General features: G+C 33.4%; 13 protein-coding genes and 1 non-coding gene across 14 annotated transcripts; 7 read left to right on the forward strand and 7 right to left on the reverse strand.

Annotated features, from left to right (window-relative positions):
- Positions 1–316: 316 nt before the first annotated feature.
- On the reverse strand, positions 317–388 carry BMR1_02g03176. The gene has a single exon. It is a non-coding gene; the product is annotated as a tRNA-Arg (tRNA).
- A 122-nt stretch (positions 389–510) lies between these two features.
- On the forward strand, positions 511–1,698 carry BMR1_02g03180 (tRNA, Arg, anticodon CCG; the record flags this gene model as incomplete). Its single annotated transcript, XM_021481665.1, is given in 7 exon segments — positions 511–632; positions 653–711; positions 731–738; positions 809–880; positions 901–1,081; positions 1,140–1,231; positions 1,252–1,698. 7 exon segments carry the CDS (start codon positions 511–513, stop codon positions 1,696–1,698), a joined length of 981 nt encoding a protein of 326 aa, XP_021338282.1.
- Positions 1,699–1,960: 262 nt separating this feature from the next.
- BMR1_02g03185 (aminomethyltransferase) lies at positions 1,961–6,435 on the forward strand (the record flags this gene model as incomplete). The annotated part of the gene is made up of 7 exons (XM_021481666.1): positions 1,961–2,272; positions 2,769–3,487; positions 3,509–3,828; positions 4,017–4,339; positions 4,577–4,776; positions 4,797–6,190; positions 6,212–6,435. The coding sequence occupies 7 exons, from the start codon at positions 1,961–1,963 to the stop codon at positions 6,433–6,435; spliced, it is 3,492 nt and encodes a 1,163-aa protein (XP_021338283.1).
- On the reverse strand, positions 7,153–8,718 carry BMR1_02g03190 (hypothetical protein; the record flags this gene model as incomplete). Its single annotated transcript, XM_012792946.1, has 1 exon — positions 7,153–8,718. The coding sequence occupies one exon, from the start codon at positions 8,716–8,718 to the stop codon at positions 7,153–7,155; it is 1,566 nt and encodes a 521-aa protein (XP_012648400.1).
- On the forward strand, positions 8,909–10,419 carry BMR1_02g03195 (hypothetical protein; the record flags this gene model as incomplete). Its single annotated transcript, XM_021481668.1, has 5 exons — positions 8,909–9,128; positions 9,150–9,217; positions 9,239–10,008; positions 10,029–10,150; positions 10,172–10,419. 5 exons carry the CDS (start codon positions 8,909–8,911, stop codon positions 10,417–10,419), a joined length of 1,428 nt encoding a protein of 475 aa, XP_021338284.1.
- BMR1_02g03200 (hypothetical protein) lies at positions 10,478–10,842 on the reverse strand (the record flags this gene model as incomplete). The annotated part of the gene is made up of 3 exons (XM_012792948.1): positions 10,478–10,565; positions 10,587–10,687; positions 10,708–10,842. The coding sequence occupies 3 exons, from the start codon at positions 10,840–10,842 to the stop codon at positions 10,478–10,480; spliced, it is 324 nt and encodes a 107-aa protein (XP_012648402.1).
- BMR1_02g03205 (hypothetical protein) lies at positions 10,938–12,037 on the reverse strand (the record flags this gene model as incomplete). The annotated part of the gene is made up of 8 exons (XM_021481669.1): positions 10,938–11,111; positions 11,134–11,202; positions 11,224–11,386; positions 11,619–11,746; positions 11,767–11,802; positions 11,824–11,861; positions 11,882–11,921; positions 11,942–12,037. 8 exons carry the CDS (start codon positions 12,035–12,037, stop codon positions 10,938–10,940), a joined length of 744 nt encoding a protein of 247 aa, XP_021338285.1.
- Positions 12,159–14,185, forward strand: BMR1_02g03206 (hypothetical protein; the record flags this gene model as incomplete). Its single annotated transcript, XM_021481670.1, has 2 exons — positions 12,159–12,620; positions 12,707–14,185. The coding sequence occupies 2 exons, from the start codon at positions 12,159–12,161 to the stop codon at positions 14,183–14,185; spliced, it is 1,941 nt and encodes a 646-aa protein (XP_021338286.1).
- Positions 14,186–14,346: 161 nt separating this feature from the next.
- BMR1_02g03220 (DNA excision repair protein ERCC-1) lies at positions 14,347–15,105 on the forward strand (the record flags this gene model as incomplete). Its single annotated transcript, XM_021481671.1, has 4 exons — positions 14,347–14,399; positions 14,422–14,627; positions 14,681–14,956; positions 15,020–15,105. The coding sequence occupies 4 exons, from the start codon at positions 14,347–14,349 to the stop codon at positions 15,103–15,105; spliced, it is 621 nt and encodes a 206-aa protein (XP_021338287.1).
- Positions 15,303–15,581, reverse strand: BMR1_02g03221 (conserved Plasmodium protein, unknown function; the record flags this gene model as incomplete). The annotated part of the gene is made up of 3 exons (XM_021481672.1): positions 15,303–15,316; positions 15,339–15,512; positions 15,533–15,581. 3 exons carry the CDS (start codon positions 15,579–15,581, stop codon positions 15,303–15,305), a joined length of 237 nt encoding a protein of 78 aa, XP_021338288.1.
- On the forward strand, positions 15,811–16,563 carry BMR1_02g03225 (hypothetical protein; the record flags this gene model as incomplete). The annotated part of the gene is made up of 1 exon (XM_012792953.1): positions 15,811–16,563. One exon carries the CDS (start codon positions 15,811–15,813, stop codon positions 16,561–16,563), a length of 753 nt encoding a protein of 250 aa, XP_012648407.1.
- Positions 16,564–16,624: 61 nt separating this feature from the next.
- Positions 16,625–17,541, reverse strand: BMR1_02g03226 (hypothetical protein; the record flags this gene model as incomplete). The annotated part of the gene is made up of 4 exons (XM_021481673.1): positions 16,625–16,765; positions 16,889–17,259; positions 17,334–17,445; positions 17,467–17,541. The coding sequence occupies 4 exons, from the start codon at positions 17,539–17,541 to the stop codon at positions 16,625–16,627; spliced, it is 699 nt and encodes a 232-aa protein (XP_021338289.1).
- BMR1_02g03240 (mitochondrial inner membrane protease subunit 1) lies at positions 17,611–18,157 on the forward strand (the record flags this gene model as incomplete). Its single annotated transcript, XM_021481674.1, has 2 exons — positions 17,611–17,760; positions 17,810–18,157. 2 exons carry the CDS (start codon positions 17,611–17,613, stop codon positions 18,155–18,157), a joined length of 498 nt encoding a protein of 165 aa, XP_021338290.1.
- Positions 18,158–18,502: 345 nt separating this feature from the next.
- On the reverse strand, positions 18,503–19,042 carry BMR1_02g03245 (ATP-dependent Clp protease adaptor protein ClpS, putative; the record flags this gene model as incomplete). The annotated part of the gene is made up of 3 exons (XM_012792957.1): positions 18,503–18,688; positions 18,808–18,892; positions 18,915–19,042. The coding sequence occupies 3 exons, from the start codon at positions 19,040–19,042 to the stop codon at positions 18,503–18,505; spliced, it is 399 nt and encodes a 132-aa protein (XP_012648411.1).
- Positions 19,043–19,871: the final 829 nt, after the last annotated feature.

The raw sequence follows: 19,871 nt of genomic DNA on the forward strand, positions 1-19,871 counted from the left end.
ATATGTATTAGTTCTAAATGCGTGAATTGTCAACATCAGACGTGTTACATATAGATAATAACTAGTTAGTTTTGTCACTGAGTAAAAGGCATTTAACAATAATCAATAAATTATAACTGAATTAACATAATCTAATATTTGAAACCAATAAATATGTATTCCTTACGTATTATATAGACTAAAGTGCGTGTCTGTAATGAGCTCTAGAGATAATATTGGATAGAAATTTGTATAATAAGTTTGTTAGGATATTCAAGAAAGTGAGTGCTTGTTGGAAAACATTTGAGATGATTTAATCACACAGACGGAGAAAACACGTACGAGACGAGAATCGAACTCATATCTTCGCCTCCGGAGGGCGATGCGCTATCCATTGCGCCACACGTACCCCTACGCTCATCAATGTTTAACCCATATTCCACTGTCAGACTTTGTCGCCATTTCAACACTTTCACCAAAAATACCATCAAATCACTATTGCATGATGTTCATTTGGAGATGGGTGCGACTATGGGCGATTACTTCAAATTTAGACTTCCATCAACTATAGGTTCCGAAGGCGAAATTACCTCTCACTTACATTCTCGCACTTTTGCATCTATTTTTGACTTATCATTTTATAAACATATAATGTAATAATTATTAAATGTAGGATAAGCTGCAAAAATGAGGGTAAATTTTTGGATTCTTTAATTTCCGGGGATATATCAGGTAATTTTATTTAATTTAGGATTGAAGGTATTAAATTATTTATGTGAATTATAATTAATGTTTCAAATTTAAAATGACTATTCATTTAATCACATAGTGTGGTCAATCGTGCGACACATTCATTGTAGATAATGGAAAAATATTCGACCTAATAACCCTGTTCAAATTGGTATGTCAGCGCTTATACAGGATAATAAGATTCTAATATCCACCTATGGCAATATGGGTGATACACTAAATATTGTTAAGGCATCCGCCAAAAGTGCAGATGCACAGGTTGATGTGATAGATAGTACTACAATTTATGTCGAAGGGCCCACCGCTACAAAAGTGCTGTCCGACACACTCAATATCGCTTCACGAATCAAGGGTAACAAATTATACATATTTTAAAAATGTTTTAAATATCCTTCACAATAGTTATATAGGCTTGGATAACAACACCGGGACCAAACTTGATCTATTCAACAACAAATGCTATCTGATCAAACGGGGTCTAGTCCCTGATGATGCATATCAGGTAATACATGGTTGAGATAGATTATAATTACTAGCGGGGAATCTGATATTTATAGACAGATTCTAACACACGAGACCCTTATGCCAGCTGGAATGAATACTTATTTGAGTATAGCTCTGGAATCCGGTATAGCGATACCGGGAGTTGATATAAACCAAGAGTTAACCCCGCACGAAGCAACAATGCCTCATTGCATATCCAAAGCAAAGAGTGAGCGGTTTGAAAAAGGAGTTTTGAGAAGATATTTGTTAAAATTAAATGATGGACCTATACCTACGCCTCAATCTAAAATTTTTTCCAACGATTGTGAGGTTGGTAAAGTCACTTCCGTATATTTTTCACCAATATACCAATCTTTGCTAGCCTCAGTACTAATAAAATACACAAACGGCGCAGATATTGGTAATTTGAACATACTTTCAGACAATGGCACGACACAGGCGCATGTATTGAACAAGAAAAAGTAATGCAGTTACCAATTTTTATTTCTAAATTCACAAAGACAGTATTTACACTGTTTAATATAATTTAAGTTTTAGTATAACCACGTTTGGGTAGGGTCTAGTGTATGGGATGGTGTAATCATATGGCATAAGGGATGTGAGAGGTGTAAATATTGGCAGAAATTGACACTATATTTACGCGTTAAACAATAACAAATTTGCGTATAAGACAATAATTTTTGTGTACATTTGACATAAATTGGTCAATTTAGCATATAACGCTACGATGCTTTTAGGACTGGTTCGCGGCGACCGCTTCATCAAGAAAACGACGCAAGAGTCGCAAAGGAAACAAATATCAACGCAAGTTTTGATTGAAGGATTGTGTAGGGCTGCATGTCGTGTCAAATTTGGCCATTTAACACCTGAAGCTGCCAAAAAATCACTTTGTTCACACATACAGGGGGGGAGGGTAGAGGCGGTCGTAGCTGATAGTTTGCTTAAGATTTTGTTGTTTGTGGCAAGAGATGGACACTCTGAGAATTTAGTTGATTTTGCTTATCAAGTGGGAAAGATTTCATCAGATAACACATTATTTGTAAGTCACGCATCAAATTGTATTTAAAATTTTCATTATTAAATTTTAATTTGGCATAAATACGTATTGTTTTGTTGCATTCTAATATTTTCTTACAAATTGATATTTTTTATTAAGTTTTTAATACTATTTTTCATTGTAGCATTGTCTATTTCCAAATTACAATGTAATTTCAACATATTATTCTGTAGCCACACGTATTACGTATTGTTTCACATAGTTAATCAATCCTTTTTAACTATTCGTTTATTTTATGTGTTATTTATCATCAAAAAAATTCCATTATTATTTTACTCACCGTTTAATCTACAATTTCATATTATTAATTGTTATTTTTATTAAATTGAAAATTATCCTAAGTTTAATTAAAACAATTATTCATATACCCTCTTCAAATAGTGAACCTTTAATTTTTAATGAATAATTTATCAATAAAATAGAATTAAATTATAAATAATTTTTATGCCAAAAATTATTTTAAACATAATTAACATAGATTTTATGGGAGAAACTCCTTTACAGAACAATAATAAAGGAGAAGAAGCTGAGAATTGGCATATGTAGCATTATTATCTCTCTCGCACACCGGGCCTGTATGGGACAGCTGGAGATACCGCATTCTCTATTTTCTAAACATACAATTTTGTTTCGAGGAATGGTCCTTGAGAATGCCCCAGAGTTCCGTTGCTGCGCTCTACAGGCGCTTGAGAATTTCCAGGATGGCTTACTACCAGTGTTTTTAAACTGCTTATTGGATCCTCACCACAGTGTTAGGATGGCAGCCATTAAATATATTGAAATCCCACCACCCGAATCTCAGGAATGTAAAAATGTATACAAACAGTTGACACACCGAGCTGCAGATTCAAATCACATTGTCAGATCTCAAGTATTCACTAAACTACAATCCCACGAAGAAACTCTGCCTATTGAACTAAAGGTCCAGCTGCTTAGGCTGGGCGGCATTGACAAGGTAGCTTCAGTGCGTAACGCTGCACTGAAGATGTTTAAAAAATGGATCAAAAATGACGTATCCCAGTTAATAGATAATTATTTGGATAAATTATACGATTTATCGTTCATGGAACCCATACTGACAGCTTATTTAAAGACCTATAATATAGGCAAACTGCTTGAACATCCGGTTACGCTCAAACCTAGTGAGTTGTTCATAATTAGAATATTTTTGGCGAATATTAGCGCTAGTGTGGAAAGGTAATAAAAAATTTTATCCAGAAATACTTCAGGCCTACTTCAATTGCTTGGATATTGTCGGGAACTGCTTAACTTAGATAAAGAACAGGCTTCCATTGCTGAAAATCCGAATCTAACTCCAGATGAATTCCAAGACGCCATAGAAGATGATAGAACAGGCATTTATTGCTATAATCAAAAAGAGCATGATGAACTAGCCAAGATTTATACCAGCAATCATTTGAAAACCAATGCACTATCACATTTGTTCATAATAATGCATTACTTTGATATGATAGAGATCAGGCATGCTGAAATTGTTATAGACACGTGTTCAATGGCGCTTCAGTCTGCACCACATTGTAAGTTTTCTTTATTTTATCTATATTATATAATTCTATTCAACTACAAATTTTAATCCATGCACCTACACTACATATGTTTACAACATGCATTATATATTTATGTTGTTGTTGTGAAATGCGTTAATATTAACAGATAAGTGCAATCATTGACTCAACAGTTATTTAAAATAACATGAATAATATAGATTCTTCGGTAGAATCTTGTATACCATACGCGGTGTCAACAGACAACGAGATAAGACCGGCAGATTGGCTAAAACATGACTTCATCTACCCCTGCGTTTCCCTCGTACAAAGGGCGGTAGAAAGAATATGCAAATCTGACAAAATTCTCAATCCATTCACAGAATTTACCAAAAGGGTTTTATTGATAATTAGCGATATAAAAGATCCATTTGGCGGGGGTGGAGTGGATGGGGACAAGTTTAACGTGGATGATATGTCAACGGAAGATTTGACTAAGCAATCGGATAAGTTAGCAGTGAAGATTAAGAACAAGTCAGAACAGGTATGTAATCATATCGAATAGGGGGTTTGCCGAAATAAGAATCATTTCACTATTTTAACATGATACTTCTATAATTTGTTATACACGTAAAACTTTATCAATATTATTTATGCTCACACCAATCCTGTAATATTACATTATACATCCCATTTATTAGTACTAATTATCTATTTATTTGAATTATATAAATTCCATTTTCATGTATTTTCAAGTTCGTCACATCGCTATATCATTCAGTTAATCGAATTGAAATCCACCAAAGTTAGCGCCAAGGATCAGGAGGAGGCACTTAAAAACGAAATCGACCAAGCAAGTAAAACAATTCAAAATATGTCACAACAGCTCTCTCAACTCAGAATTGAGCTTAAAAATCGCTGGCACCGCGTGGCAAGGGTGATTGATGCGTTCCTAATGCTATCAAAATCTAACTCAAAAATGTAAGTACCAATTCATGTAGTGACCCTTCATTGTGTAATTTTCCAGCGGAATTGTTGTTACCTGCATTGGAATTTTTTGCTACTAGGGCTCCTGAATGGAATGAGTACGACTTTTCAGATCAGTTGTGCGAGATAATCATTTCCAAGTGTCTTGGCAATTGGTGCTTACTGTGTGGCACGAAGGATGAATCATTGCGTCAAATTAAAGCATTTACAGCAGCATTAGATGGTTCTCTTAAAGCTTTGTGGGAATGTATCGTTTCATTGTCAAAATTGCACTCTTCTATGGGTTTGAATATGTTCCAACAGAATAAGTCGGGGTATGGAGGCATAAACTACAATGGCATGTGGGTGGACCTGAATTACACCTTCTCCCACTATGAACTAGAGGATAAATTGGCCAAAATGGATCGTTCTTCCGTTGAAAATTATGAAACAGAAGCTAAGAAATTAGATGTACAGACTCTTAGGTGCGAGCTATATTTATCGACACTAGGAGATTTGATATCAACCAACCCTTATATCTACCAAACATATGAAACTCAACATGTACTAATCAATTATTTATGGCCCATAATATCTGGCAAGTACCAAACCAGCAAAAGCATCCAATCTATGGCTATTAAAGCTGCATGTAAAATAATACTTACTTGTTTAACCCAGCGCCTCGATGACGATACAAATCCTCCATATGACGACGACCTACTGGATACAATTGCCAACAACATAAGATGTTTGTTGGAATTGGCATTTTTACTTCCTCCTTCGGCAAATCATATTGTATGCAACTTCAAAATCATTAAGACGCACAGCGTATCTTCTATTTCATCTTTGGATAAACAGCATATCATAAAATTGGTTTCCATGTTTGTTTTGGCTTCTTCTAGACACAAGAAGATACTACACAAGGTAATTGAGCAGATATTAACTCGCACCATTCATGGCGTGTTGATGCGTAAGATTCCAACGAAAGGCGTTACAAAACTAATTGCTTTCCTTACCCAAACTTGTTTCTTCAAGTCTGACCCTGAAATGGTGGCAGAGACATTTCCAAACTACATGAAATGGTTGTTGCTGGTTTTGATTGACAAGGCGCCGTTATTACAAGCTGACAGGGCTAGCTTTACCAAATTTGTGGCAGAAGCTTTGGACGCCTATTTGAATATAAAAATAGGGGACCACTTGGCTTGGCAATTGGGGATGGATAAAGATGAAAAGGGTACCAAAGAACACTTGTACAACTTCATCGTGCTTATTGAATTTATCACTTCTGATTCCCGCGTTAGGCCCTTTGAGCCAATACTTAAACAGTTGAAAGAAATAATGGCGGACAAGGGAGTGAAATTTGACGATGATAAAACCAATAAAGAAGTATTCAACCGTCTGGTGCAATCTTATGATAAAAATCTGCGAGGTAAATCATTTGGCAATTTAGGCGGAAAAGGGTCTCGTGATTTGGAGATTTCATTAGTCACCAAGGAAAGTGACGTTGAGCCTAGGGAAGGGGAAAGAAAATCCTCCAGGATTAAGGAACCCAAGGCTAGAAAGGCGGCCAATGCTTATGATAGTGAAGATGAAGATGAATACGATTCTGATTACGACGAAGGTCCGAGGAGGAGTAGGAATATCAAAACACAAGTCAAAAAAAGAAAGAAGTAGGATAGTCATAATCACTTTTTACTACAAATTCGATCATTTTATACATTAATAATGACTATTCGTATCAATTATCATACTAGTTATCGTACTTATTCACATTGTTATGGATAATTAATTAATCTATTATATAAAATTAATATTACGTTATCAATATATACAATTTATTAGGCAATATACCCTTTAAACTACCATTTGATTATACGTTTAAAATAGTATTATATGCATTAGTTTTAACATAAACTGTTTTACTAATAGCCAAAATACTGGATCATATGATCGCAGAATACATTACATTCATTATTTTATCCATGTGGTCAATTTTTGTATATGTAATTTTATATTTTTAATGTATTGCCAACAATATAATATATTATCATTATTATATACCATATCACTCTAGATTTCAACTATCTATCAATGCATTCCAATTATTAAATATAACCTTCTACAAGTATTACAAATTTAATAAATAATTAGAAATATTATTTATTAATAGAACTAAAACTACAATTTTAAATAATTATATAAATATATAGTTGCATTATAATCAATTAAAGAATTTATAATCTGTATACAAAACTACACTTTTATAAGTATAATAATACATATATTGCCATTATAAATGATGTCTACCATAGGACTATTATATTCCTAATAAAATTACTAATATATAGTGGTTATACTAATTAATAATACCAAAAATAAAAACAATTAAAATCAATCACCAGAAGCTTCAACAAATCTCTGCTTGACAAAATCTATTAAGTCATTAACCATTGAATGCGATACATCGTTATCTAGGATGCTTTCAAGTCTAAGCAGAGAATTTAGACCTTTTTGGTCAACCAAACTCATATTAGCATGGATAAAACTAATTAATGAATCTGGGAATGGTTTAAATTCCTCCTTAGATATTATACTAGATAGAATAGATATGGAACCCTGTACTGTCATCTTACCATCCGCAACTAATCGGTTAATTCTATCATATACTGCATTTTTAATATTATTAAACTGTACAAAATCATCAAAATTTGTTTTATTGATGCAATTGATCACCTGAGTCAATTGGATGCAATTTAATTGGCCCAATAATTCCACATTTAGATACTTTAAAAAACTGTCAAATGCATCAGATTTTGTACGAAATGAGACAAATAAACCCAAAGATACAACTCTAGGAATATTTACTGGATCAACTGACTCCAAATTTTGGCTGGCAACTTTCAACAGTTTGTCTGCATTACATCTCTTGGATATAGCATTGGCCAGTACTACTGCATTATTAGCAGTTATCAGTGATAATATATGCGAATTGGTTAGAAATTGTGAAATATGCGCCCAAAAACCCCTATTATCAACATTTGCTCTGTCCATTGAACACGTAAAACTCAATGCGTCATTCAATAAATTACTTGTATATTGTTGTTCAACTAGTAATAATTCCAATTTATCTACCATTTCCACAGATAGGTCGTATAGGGCAAGTTTTGACCATGCAAATGAAGATAAATTGTTGTGAGATAATGCCAAAGCCAAAGCCGCAAGTTCTGGTATTCCAAAGAATGGCAATTTTGATGGCGCTTCGTTGGCAATTCTTTTTAATATCCTTTCAAATGATGTATAATATTCTGTTTTGATCAGCTTGTGGTTATAGTATTTAGTTATTAATGTGTTTAATTTTGTAATGGAAAGTGAAATCATACCCAGATCTTTGGACTGGGAATATCTAAGCCTTGAAGGTAAGTGATGTGAAATCTTTATTATAAATTCTATTATATTTTTAAATAAATCCACAAATTTATGTTTATCCAATATGTCATCATTATTGCCAGTATAATAAATGTTATCTGTTAAATTTACATCTTCAAAATTATTATTATATATTATCTCATATTGTAAATTATCATCATCAATTATTTGCCGAAATTTATGGGTTAAATACTTAGATATAGTGTGCAAAACCAGGGCAAATCCCTTTACCGATAATTGCGGAGATAAGGCTCGAGCTCTGTCAATGTATCTGTTCAATAACAATATATCAAGTATGTCATGTTTGAACGAATGAAAAAAAATATGTGGTAAATCTTTAGGATTTATACTTTCAGGCGTGTATAATTTGGATTTAAGTAACTCCACATGGGATTCATAACGAGGGGGAAGAGTTGAGTGTTTTTCAATTCGCACATTCGCTTTGGAAAATTCACGCCAGTTAATAGCAAAAAAAGGAATCCTCAAAGGGCAAAATTTAACCCTAAAAATATTCTCCAGTGCCAAAGCCATATACCCCCATCTACGCTAACTGTATTACCACACATCAACTCGGCATTTATCAGCATGTAATCAATATATTCAATTATAATTTTTAAAATACCGTTTATTTTCGCATTTTATAGTCCGAACTCGCATAATAAATATATAAACATCAAATATTACTTGTACACACCAAACAATTATCTGTGGTATAGGCAAAATGGCTACTTCACTGCGTGATAACGAATGTGTGCAAATATTTATTCCATGGCGCTTACACGCTTCGATTTTTCAAGTTTTCAACGATTTTTCGGATCATGGAAGACTGTACTATGAAGGTTTCAGAACGATGCTCCTTTCTGCTATTAGTAGTTACAAATTATCGTCCTATCATTTGGATAACATATTTAGTCAGGTCAAGAATGGCAGGAATTTCATTGGTATTCACGCAGTTAATCTAGATTTTGAGCTATTTCTTTTGGCAATCGAGAAACTATCTATGTTTATTGATAAAAAAAATGATAAAATTGTAAGATAAATCTTTACGCAGCTAAATAACATATTGTATAGTGTCGGAAACTTTTATAAGGGGTTAAACGATACTGGGAATTTAGATGTTTGCGATCCGAACTACACACGTGTTTACAAAAATTCAAGTCCAATGGACATGCCAAACAAACTTACGTCACAAGAATCGTTGGATTTACTTACTCAGTACCAATCTATTAATATCGGTGTCAAATACAATTTGAATAAATATGATACGATAACGACGGATATTAAACAAAAGAATCATGTGTCAAACAATATCTCCAAGTTGTTAGATACGAAAATTAACGTTGCGGAGACTGTAAAACAGGATGTTTCTAAAAATACAGTTGAAGCAGCGACCAGTACCAGAAGCATCGAGCCTAACAATAACAATTTTTTAGAAAAGCTTGAAACACTTGATAATGTATTTAAGAATACTCAGTTGCTACGATTAGATCTTGATAAGATGACTCAAAATTACATGTCTCTAAAGAATTCTGAGGAAGTGTGGGGAAAAATGAACAAAGATTTAGAGAATGAAAAATCATCCTTACATGAGATGATTGAGTCATTACTCAGTGATAAAAAGAATCTATCAGATCTAATAGAAAAGTTGGATAATGACAAGAATAACCTAAAGTCACTTCTAGAAAAAAAGGAAAAGGAAGTTGAAATTATTAAAAATGTCAATATAGATTTGTTATCACTAGAAAAAATGCTGGCCTTAGACTCTCATGAGGATACTACTATATTCCTCGTGTTTACTTATTATCGCAAATTGGATCCAACGTAATCTTCCACTTACTTAGATCTGGCACTTGGGTTATTGATGAGAATTCTATCGTAGATTTTGTGTTCGACTATGGGCTGGTTGAAGAACACCCTGTGGAGGAAGGTACACTGCTACGTGCAAAACTAGCGTTTGAGAAAGGTGACTATATGACTTATTCAGCGTCAAATGATTCGAAAAATTTAGATTTTATCCACTTCAAATTGTTTTTGGCAGAGTATGGCAGAATGGCATTTATGGAGGACGATGCCAATAGGGCATTAAAACTTACAGTTGAAAAAGTTATAGGGGAGAGCTACTTAGACGCGGATATAAGAAATCATAATTGCAGTTATCAATTGGAATTTCAACCGGATGAATCACAGGCCGATAATTCAATGCCTGTACAAGGGACTTTGTGGTTTCAATAGCAACAAGTTATTTATTATAATAATGGACTTATTGAAAATAATTAAAAATGTATTGTAATTATGTCTCCACCTTTTCTACTATGATCTTTCCCCCAGTATTTGGTGGAATAGGTGTAGTGTAGCCGCTAGCAAACATAGGTATTAGACTATATAAGTTGTCAAGTTACCCGAATAGAGGTGATAGGTTAGAGAAATTAAATTGCCCATAGTCTAGTGATAGATAGATCTCCAACATACAAATAATACCTATAATAGTTATTTCAGGAGACTATTTGAATTGTATGATACCTTGTTATGAACACCCATAAAGCATATTAAACTTGCGACTATGATGAATGGGTTTTGCGCAGGAACATTCTGTTGTTGGCTGTGGTCCAAAACCCGCGGTATATTGACAGCCGTGCCAGCAACTGCTAATGGCATCCCAACTAATTATAACACTACAACATACCACATATACCACACTTGCTATTTATGTAATTAACCACGAAGTAAAGACACTAAAATTACATCATTCATCATTCATAATTATCATTATCATCAGTCCTCTGATCATTGTTATCTTCCTTTGGTTTGAACAGAATAGCTGCTTTAAGCCTATTCTTAAGTTTTTCCTTCCTCATATCCAAGGAATCTAGGTGTTTAACTAATCTAGATATCTTCCTCTCTAAATATAATATCTCTCTCTTGTTCTATATAACCGACAAATAATACTTTATCAGTTTGCCTCTTCCCTCTTAACTCTTTGAGCTCACTCCTAAACTTATCTCCCTTTTGTAAATACTACGTAACGAATTTTGATACCTCCTTAATCTGTTTATCTATCTTATTTATGTGCTCCCGAAGTTCTTCAATTGTAGAAGCTGCATCGTCTGCCATTTCTACTATTGTAAGGTTATCCCCCTTGTATGCCGCTTTGAATCCGCCTTTTAGACACGATTTTGCCACCTTGTATTCCCATAGGTCCCTAAATAAATCATATTAAAATATATATGGGACAAGGTTATTTGTTACATGAAATAATCATTTATATATAATTAAAAATTTGAGGAATGATGTGTAATCCGGTATTATAACACTTATATAACTGTGTTTAGAACAAAGATTTATACAATTATAAATAAGTAGACCAACTAAAACAGTGGCTATATTTTGAAACCATTTTTTGCGTTTTTTCGCAAAATTCAATATATAATTACCTTTCAGTGGTATCCTCGGGAAGAAGTATAATGACTGGTGGAGTGTAGTTATATTTCGCAGCAGGGTTGTTCAAATTTGCTCCGTTTGCAGTTTGAGGCACTACAGTATCGCTACTAACATCTATTCCCTATGTCATATCATATCTACAATTTTGGAAGGATCCGATATTTTCGGATTGAATTCCTAAATGAATAGCTGTGTTACATTAATTTTTGATTCCAATTTCTGGGACATCTCCCTTTCTAAATAACTATCAAAATACCTCTGGTGAGGTTTTTAAGAATCTCATTTTGTTGTCGTTCCTAAATCAACGAATAGTTACAATTTCGTTCAATGGGATGCTGCCATTTGCAGTATTTTTACAATCCACATAGTACATATTGATCACTAATAGCAATAGAGGGTGTGTCATAATCATTATATTATTTAATAACTATGCAATCTAACTTATAACATCATTGGATATGAAGGGCGAATAATACATGCGATGTGTAAGAAGTAACCCAACATGAGTTGTGATTTATGGCATTTTATATATCATGAACAACAGCAGTGACCCTAAATGCCAAGTACTGAGTGAAGACGCTCTATATGAAAAGAATATATTGCTAGACAGATTAAAGAATCACTTCAACTGTTATAGTTACCACAATTATGGGTGTGGATATACCGAAAGCAATGAATGGAATCCCTTCATCCACGCCCCTACATTAGACATTGTTAATATATACAAAAACCAACACTGTTCATTGTACAATAGCATTATTGATGCGGTTACTGGCAAAATTTGCCAGTACATAGAAATATATGAAATAAAAGATTGGGATAATCCTCACCGCATTCTACATCCAATTGATCTTCCCTGTTTTGCCTTAAGGTATTCAGGTCAATCTATCTCTTCCATTAATGATATAATTGTGTTAGGAGAGGTTACTGGTTTTGTTTACAAAAAACATTTGCAATCTACTAATCAATACTTTAACCTTAAATTGATTAATGAAGTAAGTATTTAAATATGTACATATACAATCAAATTGAAAATCATTTTTGCAAGCTGAGTTTATACTATTTATATTCTTTTATTCAGGACACACCCAAATATATACTAGACACTAGTAAAAGTAGTAATTTATTGAGATTTATAAGTAATTCATCTCTTGGACCCCTATTTTCACATAAAAAATTACCTCCAAATACCCAATTACACACAATATACATTGATAATTGGCCTCATATAATTGTCACAACATTTCCAGGTGTGGGTATATCAAATGGGGATCAGTTAATTGCGGACTTCACGTCTTTACAATTGGATAATCAAAAAACAACCAGTATACACCCTGTATATAACGGCTCAACTCTAAAGAATGAAAAAAAGATAATTCCAGTGCTCGGAATACCACTAGACACACCTGTTCGACGTGTGATAAACGGAAATGAAGTAGTAGGTAAAGTAATAGATTTTGTAGAACAAAACAACGATGGATTGTTCGTTGTAAACTATCCTGATGGTGATTATGAATTATATACTAGAGTGGCACTAATGATAAATTTGCTAAAGGAATACCTCAAAGATTCAAAACTGGAGCAGTTGCTAGTACCTTTAAGTGATAAAACTGGAAATTTAGTTACGAGAAGTTCAATATCGGATAATTCTAAGGTTAAAAAAGAGAAAGTTAAAAAGGAGAAGGTTAAAAAGTTTAAACTCGATAGTGCAATAAAGCGAATTAAATCTAAATCTAATCCAAATAAGTCCAATTCATCTTTTTCAACTGATCATCATAGCTCCAACAAGAGTATTGATAAAAAATCCAAATCTAAGGGAGGGACAAAGAGAATATCATCCAAGTCCATTTCGATTGGTACAGATATAAAAACTTTATCCCAATTGGAAGATATACCTAAAATTATCATCCCAAGAACGACGAGTAAAGACTCAACCTCTTCAATTCTCACCAGATTTAGACGTGCGTTTATTGGGGATAAAACTAGAGAATCAATAGAATTTTATGCAACGGACTCTAATAATAATAACAAAAACAATAATAATACGACTCTCAATACACAGCCAACCGATCTTATTGAAGATGAACTGGTGGATTTGCTCGAACCATTCTGTAATAGTTCGATAAACTCAATTAATATGAAACCAGAAACAAAATCAAGTAAATCATCAAAGCGGAGTGGGACTAGCAAGATTATTGAGGAAGTATCATTCAGAAAGAATAGCCCGCAAGAAGTTAAGGAAAAGGTTCCATTGAATATACTGAAGGAATATTGTCTTGATACTCTGCTTGAGTTGAGTAGATCGAGGAAGAATTGGAGAGATTGTGACAATAGAAAGCAGTTCAATTTCCACTTCGCAAAGATTTCAAACGCCAAGACCATGGAAGAATTGGAACCACAATTTACTCATGTTTTTTACAAACTATACCAATATGTAGACCTAACTATCACTGGTGATAAGATAACATTTGACGCGGTTTCTTCGTGTGAAAAGGAGAACCCGCAATTAATAGACCATCTGTTGGAGTTGTTGACTAATATATTTTCTGAAGAAGATTAGTAAATAACAAATATTTTATATTGCAATTTAGCATCTTACATAAACGAATTCTATTATAGTTTAGTTATATACATGATACCATCTATAATACAGTTCAAATACAAAGTACCACCATACTTTGTATATGATGCGAGTGAGTTATGGTGTGAAATGGATATGTCATGGACGATAACTTGGTTATATCTCACAAGCAAAAAGACAATCCTCTCATAAAGTATACAAAAACATTCATCTAGTCACTTGAGACATGTACCTTATGAGTTTGGGGAAGTTAAGGCAGATTTTTGCATTGGACAATCAATTGGTATACTTTTTATATCACAAAAGTTCCATAGATTATCTCCAAATTATCTACCTAACCGTATTTGCAGTTTCAAAGATAAATTCTCGAAAAAATTCATCATCTGCCAAGTAGATTTGCAAGATCCATTTCCTGTTTTGGGTATGTGTTTTGGTTATATACATTTAATGTATTATATAAATTGAATAATATAGAATCAATACAACTACTGGCAATTAAATCACATATAACATTATTGCTCTCTTGGTCCCCCGCTGAGTCAGCCAAGTTAATTGAGATATGCAGAATTTACGTATTAAAACCCTCAACATACATAAATCCCTCACCTAGTACTATATATGAATCCGTAATAGAGGCACTAACTAAGTCATGTAAAATAAGCACTTCAAATGCTAAAATGTTGATGGAAAGGTTTAATACTCTTCATGGGATAATGAATGCAACATACGACGAATTGAGAAAGTGTCCAGGTCAGAAATGTATTATATTTTTAAATTTTGAAAAAATTAATTTAAACGACATATCTCACATAGGTATTGGAGATAAAAAGGCTGAATTTATAGTAAATGCATTTAATTCGCCTTTCAAGCTATCAGAATCGGATACTGTTGTAGATTAATTGCAGTATTAATACTATACATTTATATTCATAAACTAATTATTAAGTTAGGAATATAACCACAATATTTATAATGCAAAATAATAAATACATGTAGTTAGACAACAATTAGGTGTGATATTGTTAAATGATGATTTAGCTTTATTAATTAACCTTGTTAATAATTACTAAGAATATAGAGGTAAATAAGTGATTGATTAACCAAGAAAAACTGAATAAGATGAACAACATACCCTGTGATCTTCCACCTGGGGGCTGGTTCACTTTTATACATGATCGTGGAACATCACTTCTAGGCAATGGGTCCTCTAGCCTTGGAGCTGATTCACTTGTTACGGTTTTGATTAACTTATCACTAACCCCAACTACTTCCCTTTTCACATTTACTGTCATATTGCATTCATCATCTACATTAACTTTTAAATACTTCCAAATACAATTGAACTATTCCCTCCGGGTGTTCTAGTCATCTTCATTCTTGTTCAGTTTGCAGTCTTATATTAAATTAATTACAGCGGTATTTATTACAATTAATGTATAGTTTAATGTGATGTACTAAAACAAGCGTTTTATTACGTGATCTGAGATCTGTCTTTTTGTACTACTCTGTACACCTGCTAATATAACGGCTCTTTTGTATTACATTTTTAAGCTATTCATAGCTTATTCAAAATTACAGAAGCATTAGGGGTTTTAATATTCAAGATGGGCCCTAAGAATATAAGAAATTTTAGGGGAATGAAGCCTAAAGACATACCGGTGCCCCCTCCGCCATTTGATTCTATTGAACCTAATAATTCACCATCCTTATCCACTCAGCATCTCCCATACAAGCCTTCTATACTTGCTAGTAAAAGTATGTACAACAATCAACGACAAAAGCATGTCACTACTGTTAAAATCGCAAATGTTGCAAAGCAAACAAAATTAAATAAGAATATAGAAGATGATGTTACTGCATCCCAATCGTTTAACCTTCTTGAACTTCAATTTCAAGCACAATTGTTGTCTGATTTACAGTCGCTGGAGCCTATTATCGATTTACCTTCCGATGAAGACTCATTGGGTATAGAATGGACCTATACCAAACTTGACAATATGTTATTAAATAATCGCAACTATCACATTAGAGTGGATAAAAAAAATGAAGAAGATGATCAAATAAATTCAGGAGATATTACACCAAATGAAACTAATGTACAAAGTCAATTGACAAGTCAACATTCAATATCATCCAACGATTCTAATGGACATGATTTCAACAGTTTTACCTACTGGTTAATTAAAGGTAAACAGAATGACTTGAGTAGTGTAGAAACTATGGTTAAAACCGCGGGATTTAATTATCTTGATGTGCCAAGAAATTTACTTCCAATCGCTGCGCAAGTTTGTGCAAGAGCATTTTTTGATCCCTCATACCGTACTTACTTGGATCAAATGGATGAAAGCATTTATTAGACTATATTTTACATAATTAGTTAATTAATTTTAATTAATTAACTCACGAATTGGTAAAACTTCACATATTAGACATTGCTGATTGCACTTTTGCTAGATTATCTTGGAGATTCTTCACATTATCCACAGTGTCTATTAGTTTTTGTTTATCTTCATAAAAAGATTTTACAAGTTCCTCAGTGGCGCCCTTGTTAAATTGCAACTGAGTTAGTCATGTATAATAATTGTGTACTAAACATAACAGTTATATAAATTGAATGCTATTTGGATGCATTTATTGTTGGATATATTTGAAAGTTTATAAACATAGTGTAATGTGTTTAACCTGATCAATTATCTGGTCCAATTTATTACAGGAAGTCCTCGAAAAATTGGCTAAAATCCCATCACCTTGAATTTCCTGATCTGGACCCGCATTTTTATCTGCTTTACATTCTTTTTCGTCAAAAATGACGATATTATTTTTCATATTTATACTAATATCTTCTTTAGTCGATGCATCAATATTCCCCCTATTATTTTCGGTATCAGTTCCTGTAGATACTTGACTGGAATTAACATTTGGTACAACATATTCATCATACATCCCGGATATTATAGAAGTGACAGGAGAGGCCATGTCTTTTAAGCATTTTGCAGTGTCGCTTAGTGAACCAATTGCAGTATTAACCATTTGATTTATCCGACAAATAGTATCTGTATTAGGCATGTAATATAAATATTTGATATTTCACGGAGATATTAATCAAATATTATAAATATTTAGTTACCAGATTGATTATTCAATTCATCCAAGCAATTAATAGCACTTTTCCCAATATTAACTGTGATTTCATGCGTATTTTCCAGTGATTGCATAGCTTTCTTACATATTTTGTCGACCTACATAATCAATTAAACTACTTCATTCATCCAAGAACTGCTATGCTCATTATCATGCTGGGTTGTATGTTCATTAGTCAGTTGGTTCGGTTCCATAATGAACCGGTTATCAAGGGGCTACGATGATTCTACATATGGTGCAACGGCACAGCTTATACTTGGTATATGCATATACCACATAATATTAAATGCAAATATTTAAATTACCTGTCACACAATTTTAAACATAATATTAGACTAAATCTCCTATATCGTCTCATAACAGGTATAACAGCTATTCACATTACTACTAATCATGTAATAGGCCTTACATTGGTAAGTATTCGCATATATTTTAATATTTACGCATGAATTACTAAGCTAGACTAGTGGTCCAAGTATGGAACCACTAATTGACCAAAATGGAACCCTTTTAATATACACTATGACTACATTTAACAAATTATTAAGTGGGTTTTCTCCCTGTTACAAAAGGGGCGACGTTATCATCGCAAAAAGTACACAGGATTGCCAAAAAAGGATATGCAAACGAATTATGGGATTAGAAGGGGATGTCATTGGGGGTAAAATTATACCTATTAATTGCATCTGGGTGGAAGGTGATGCTAGAAGTAATTCATTTGATAGCAGGCATTACGGGCCAATACCCCTTAGCAATGTTTTAGGTCGCGTCAAAGTGATCATATCTACCAATTCATTGAAGATCCTCTGAAACAACAGCTAGCAAAAGCAACATTTTTATTTGTAATTAAGCGATTCTTTTAATTTTTATACAATTAAATTGCGATATTCTCGGTATGCAATTAATAATCTGCATTACTTTCATAAATTTGCAGTATTATTCCTTCATTAATGTAATGATATAGCGTTTCCGCACGAATTATACAGATTTACAATTGCAATCATGAATTTCATGGTGATTATTCAGTGTTGATACAAGAAGGTGGCCTTTTCTAGAAACGCACAATTAACTCGTGACAGAGACGGTATTACCCGCTAACGTTTTGGAATTTTGAGAGAAAATTAAAATTTCTCTTGTAACACTAACACAAAATATTTAATTGCCATTCTGATTTGTATGCATCGTGGAAACGGTCAAACCGTGGCGTTGCAATGATTCACAATACATATTTGCCCTATCCCTCCACGTGGCAAGCACCGTAGCCTGCCCATCGCTGTGAGCCTGTACTGTTATGGTATGTGCTTTTGCTAGACTCAAATGAGGTATACATTGAGCCAGCGCCTCAGTGACAAATTGAAAACTAAGTGAAGTTTGGATGGTATATATATAGAGATTGTAGACATAAATGAAGACAGCATTTATAATTTGTACCTGTGTATATCATCATTGTGTAGAATAACGAGCCAACTGGTTGTTTCCTTCTCCCTTTCCTCTTTATTACTCTCACTGGCTTTAGTTTGTTCGCGGATAGAGGCGGCGGTTTCCCTGTATAATTTCGAGGCTAAACCTTAGTTTGTGAACTAAAAAATCGGAGTGGACTTGTTGTTTTGTGGAATCGCCTTTTTCTACTTCTAAACTTCTTTTGGGCATTGGTTCCATTTGAGGCAGAGATGACACAAGACGCTTCACTCCCATTTTAGGAGAGTGAAATGCAAGACATGCGATATTTACATTTACACTACTACAACTAGGCGTATTCGTGTAGATAATATGTATAAGAACATGTAAAAAATGGATTGTGTACATAGACCCGCATTTAATGACATGTCAATGGAGCTGGAGCTGTTGCTTGTGACGACATATAGGGAAGATATTATTATGGTGTGATCACATGCACAACATCACTACTGTTATTGAAAGTGTTGAACCTGTAAATGGCAACATTTACACAATTTTTTTAGTTTAATTATAATTTTTAGTACTACCTGTTGCACTCGCTGACACTTTTTTGTAAATCACTCTAGAATCATTTGACACTGATTTACCCATTTTTTCGTTTAAAATCCAGCCAAATTGCTTGTGTACGCACAAAACTGTAATTTTGGAGGTAATTTACCTAACCTAAAATATTTCCAAAGCCACAGCCTATACAACACTTGTAGATTTCCACAATACTCAACATCATAAAACTCATCTCCTATATCGCAATAGCATAAGTGCTATGCGGGTTGCTGGAGTTCAATATTTATATAAAATTTAAAGAAGCCAATAAATTACTGAATGCTGTGAGGACGTTTGAGTATAAAGTTTCGGAACCCCTAATAATTGCTAGTCAATTAATTCACTACTTTGATTTATAACTGGATTGTCTATATAAAATTTGACATTCAACTATTAAATCACCAATCGGCTAATGACACAGCTATCACAGCTCATTCGCTATCTTTACAACCATTATCACAGCCATTTAAGCTAGATTATAAGGTATGCCATTACACTCACTTCTTTAAATGTATTTTATATA

The sequence above is a fragment of the Babesia microti genome, chromosome II (assembly GCF_000691945.2).
Source record: "Babesia microti strain RI chromosome II, complete genome".
Lineage (NCBI taxonomy): Eukaryota > Apicomplexa > Aconoidasida > Piroplasmida > Babesiidae > Babesia > Babesia microti.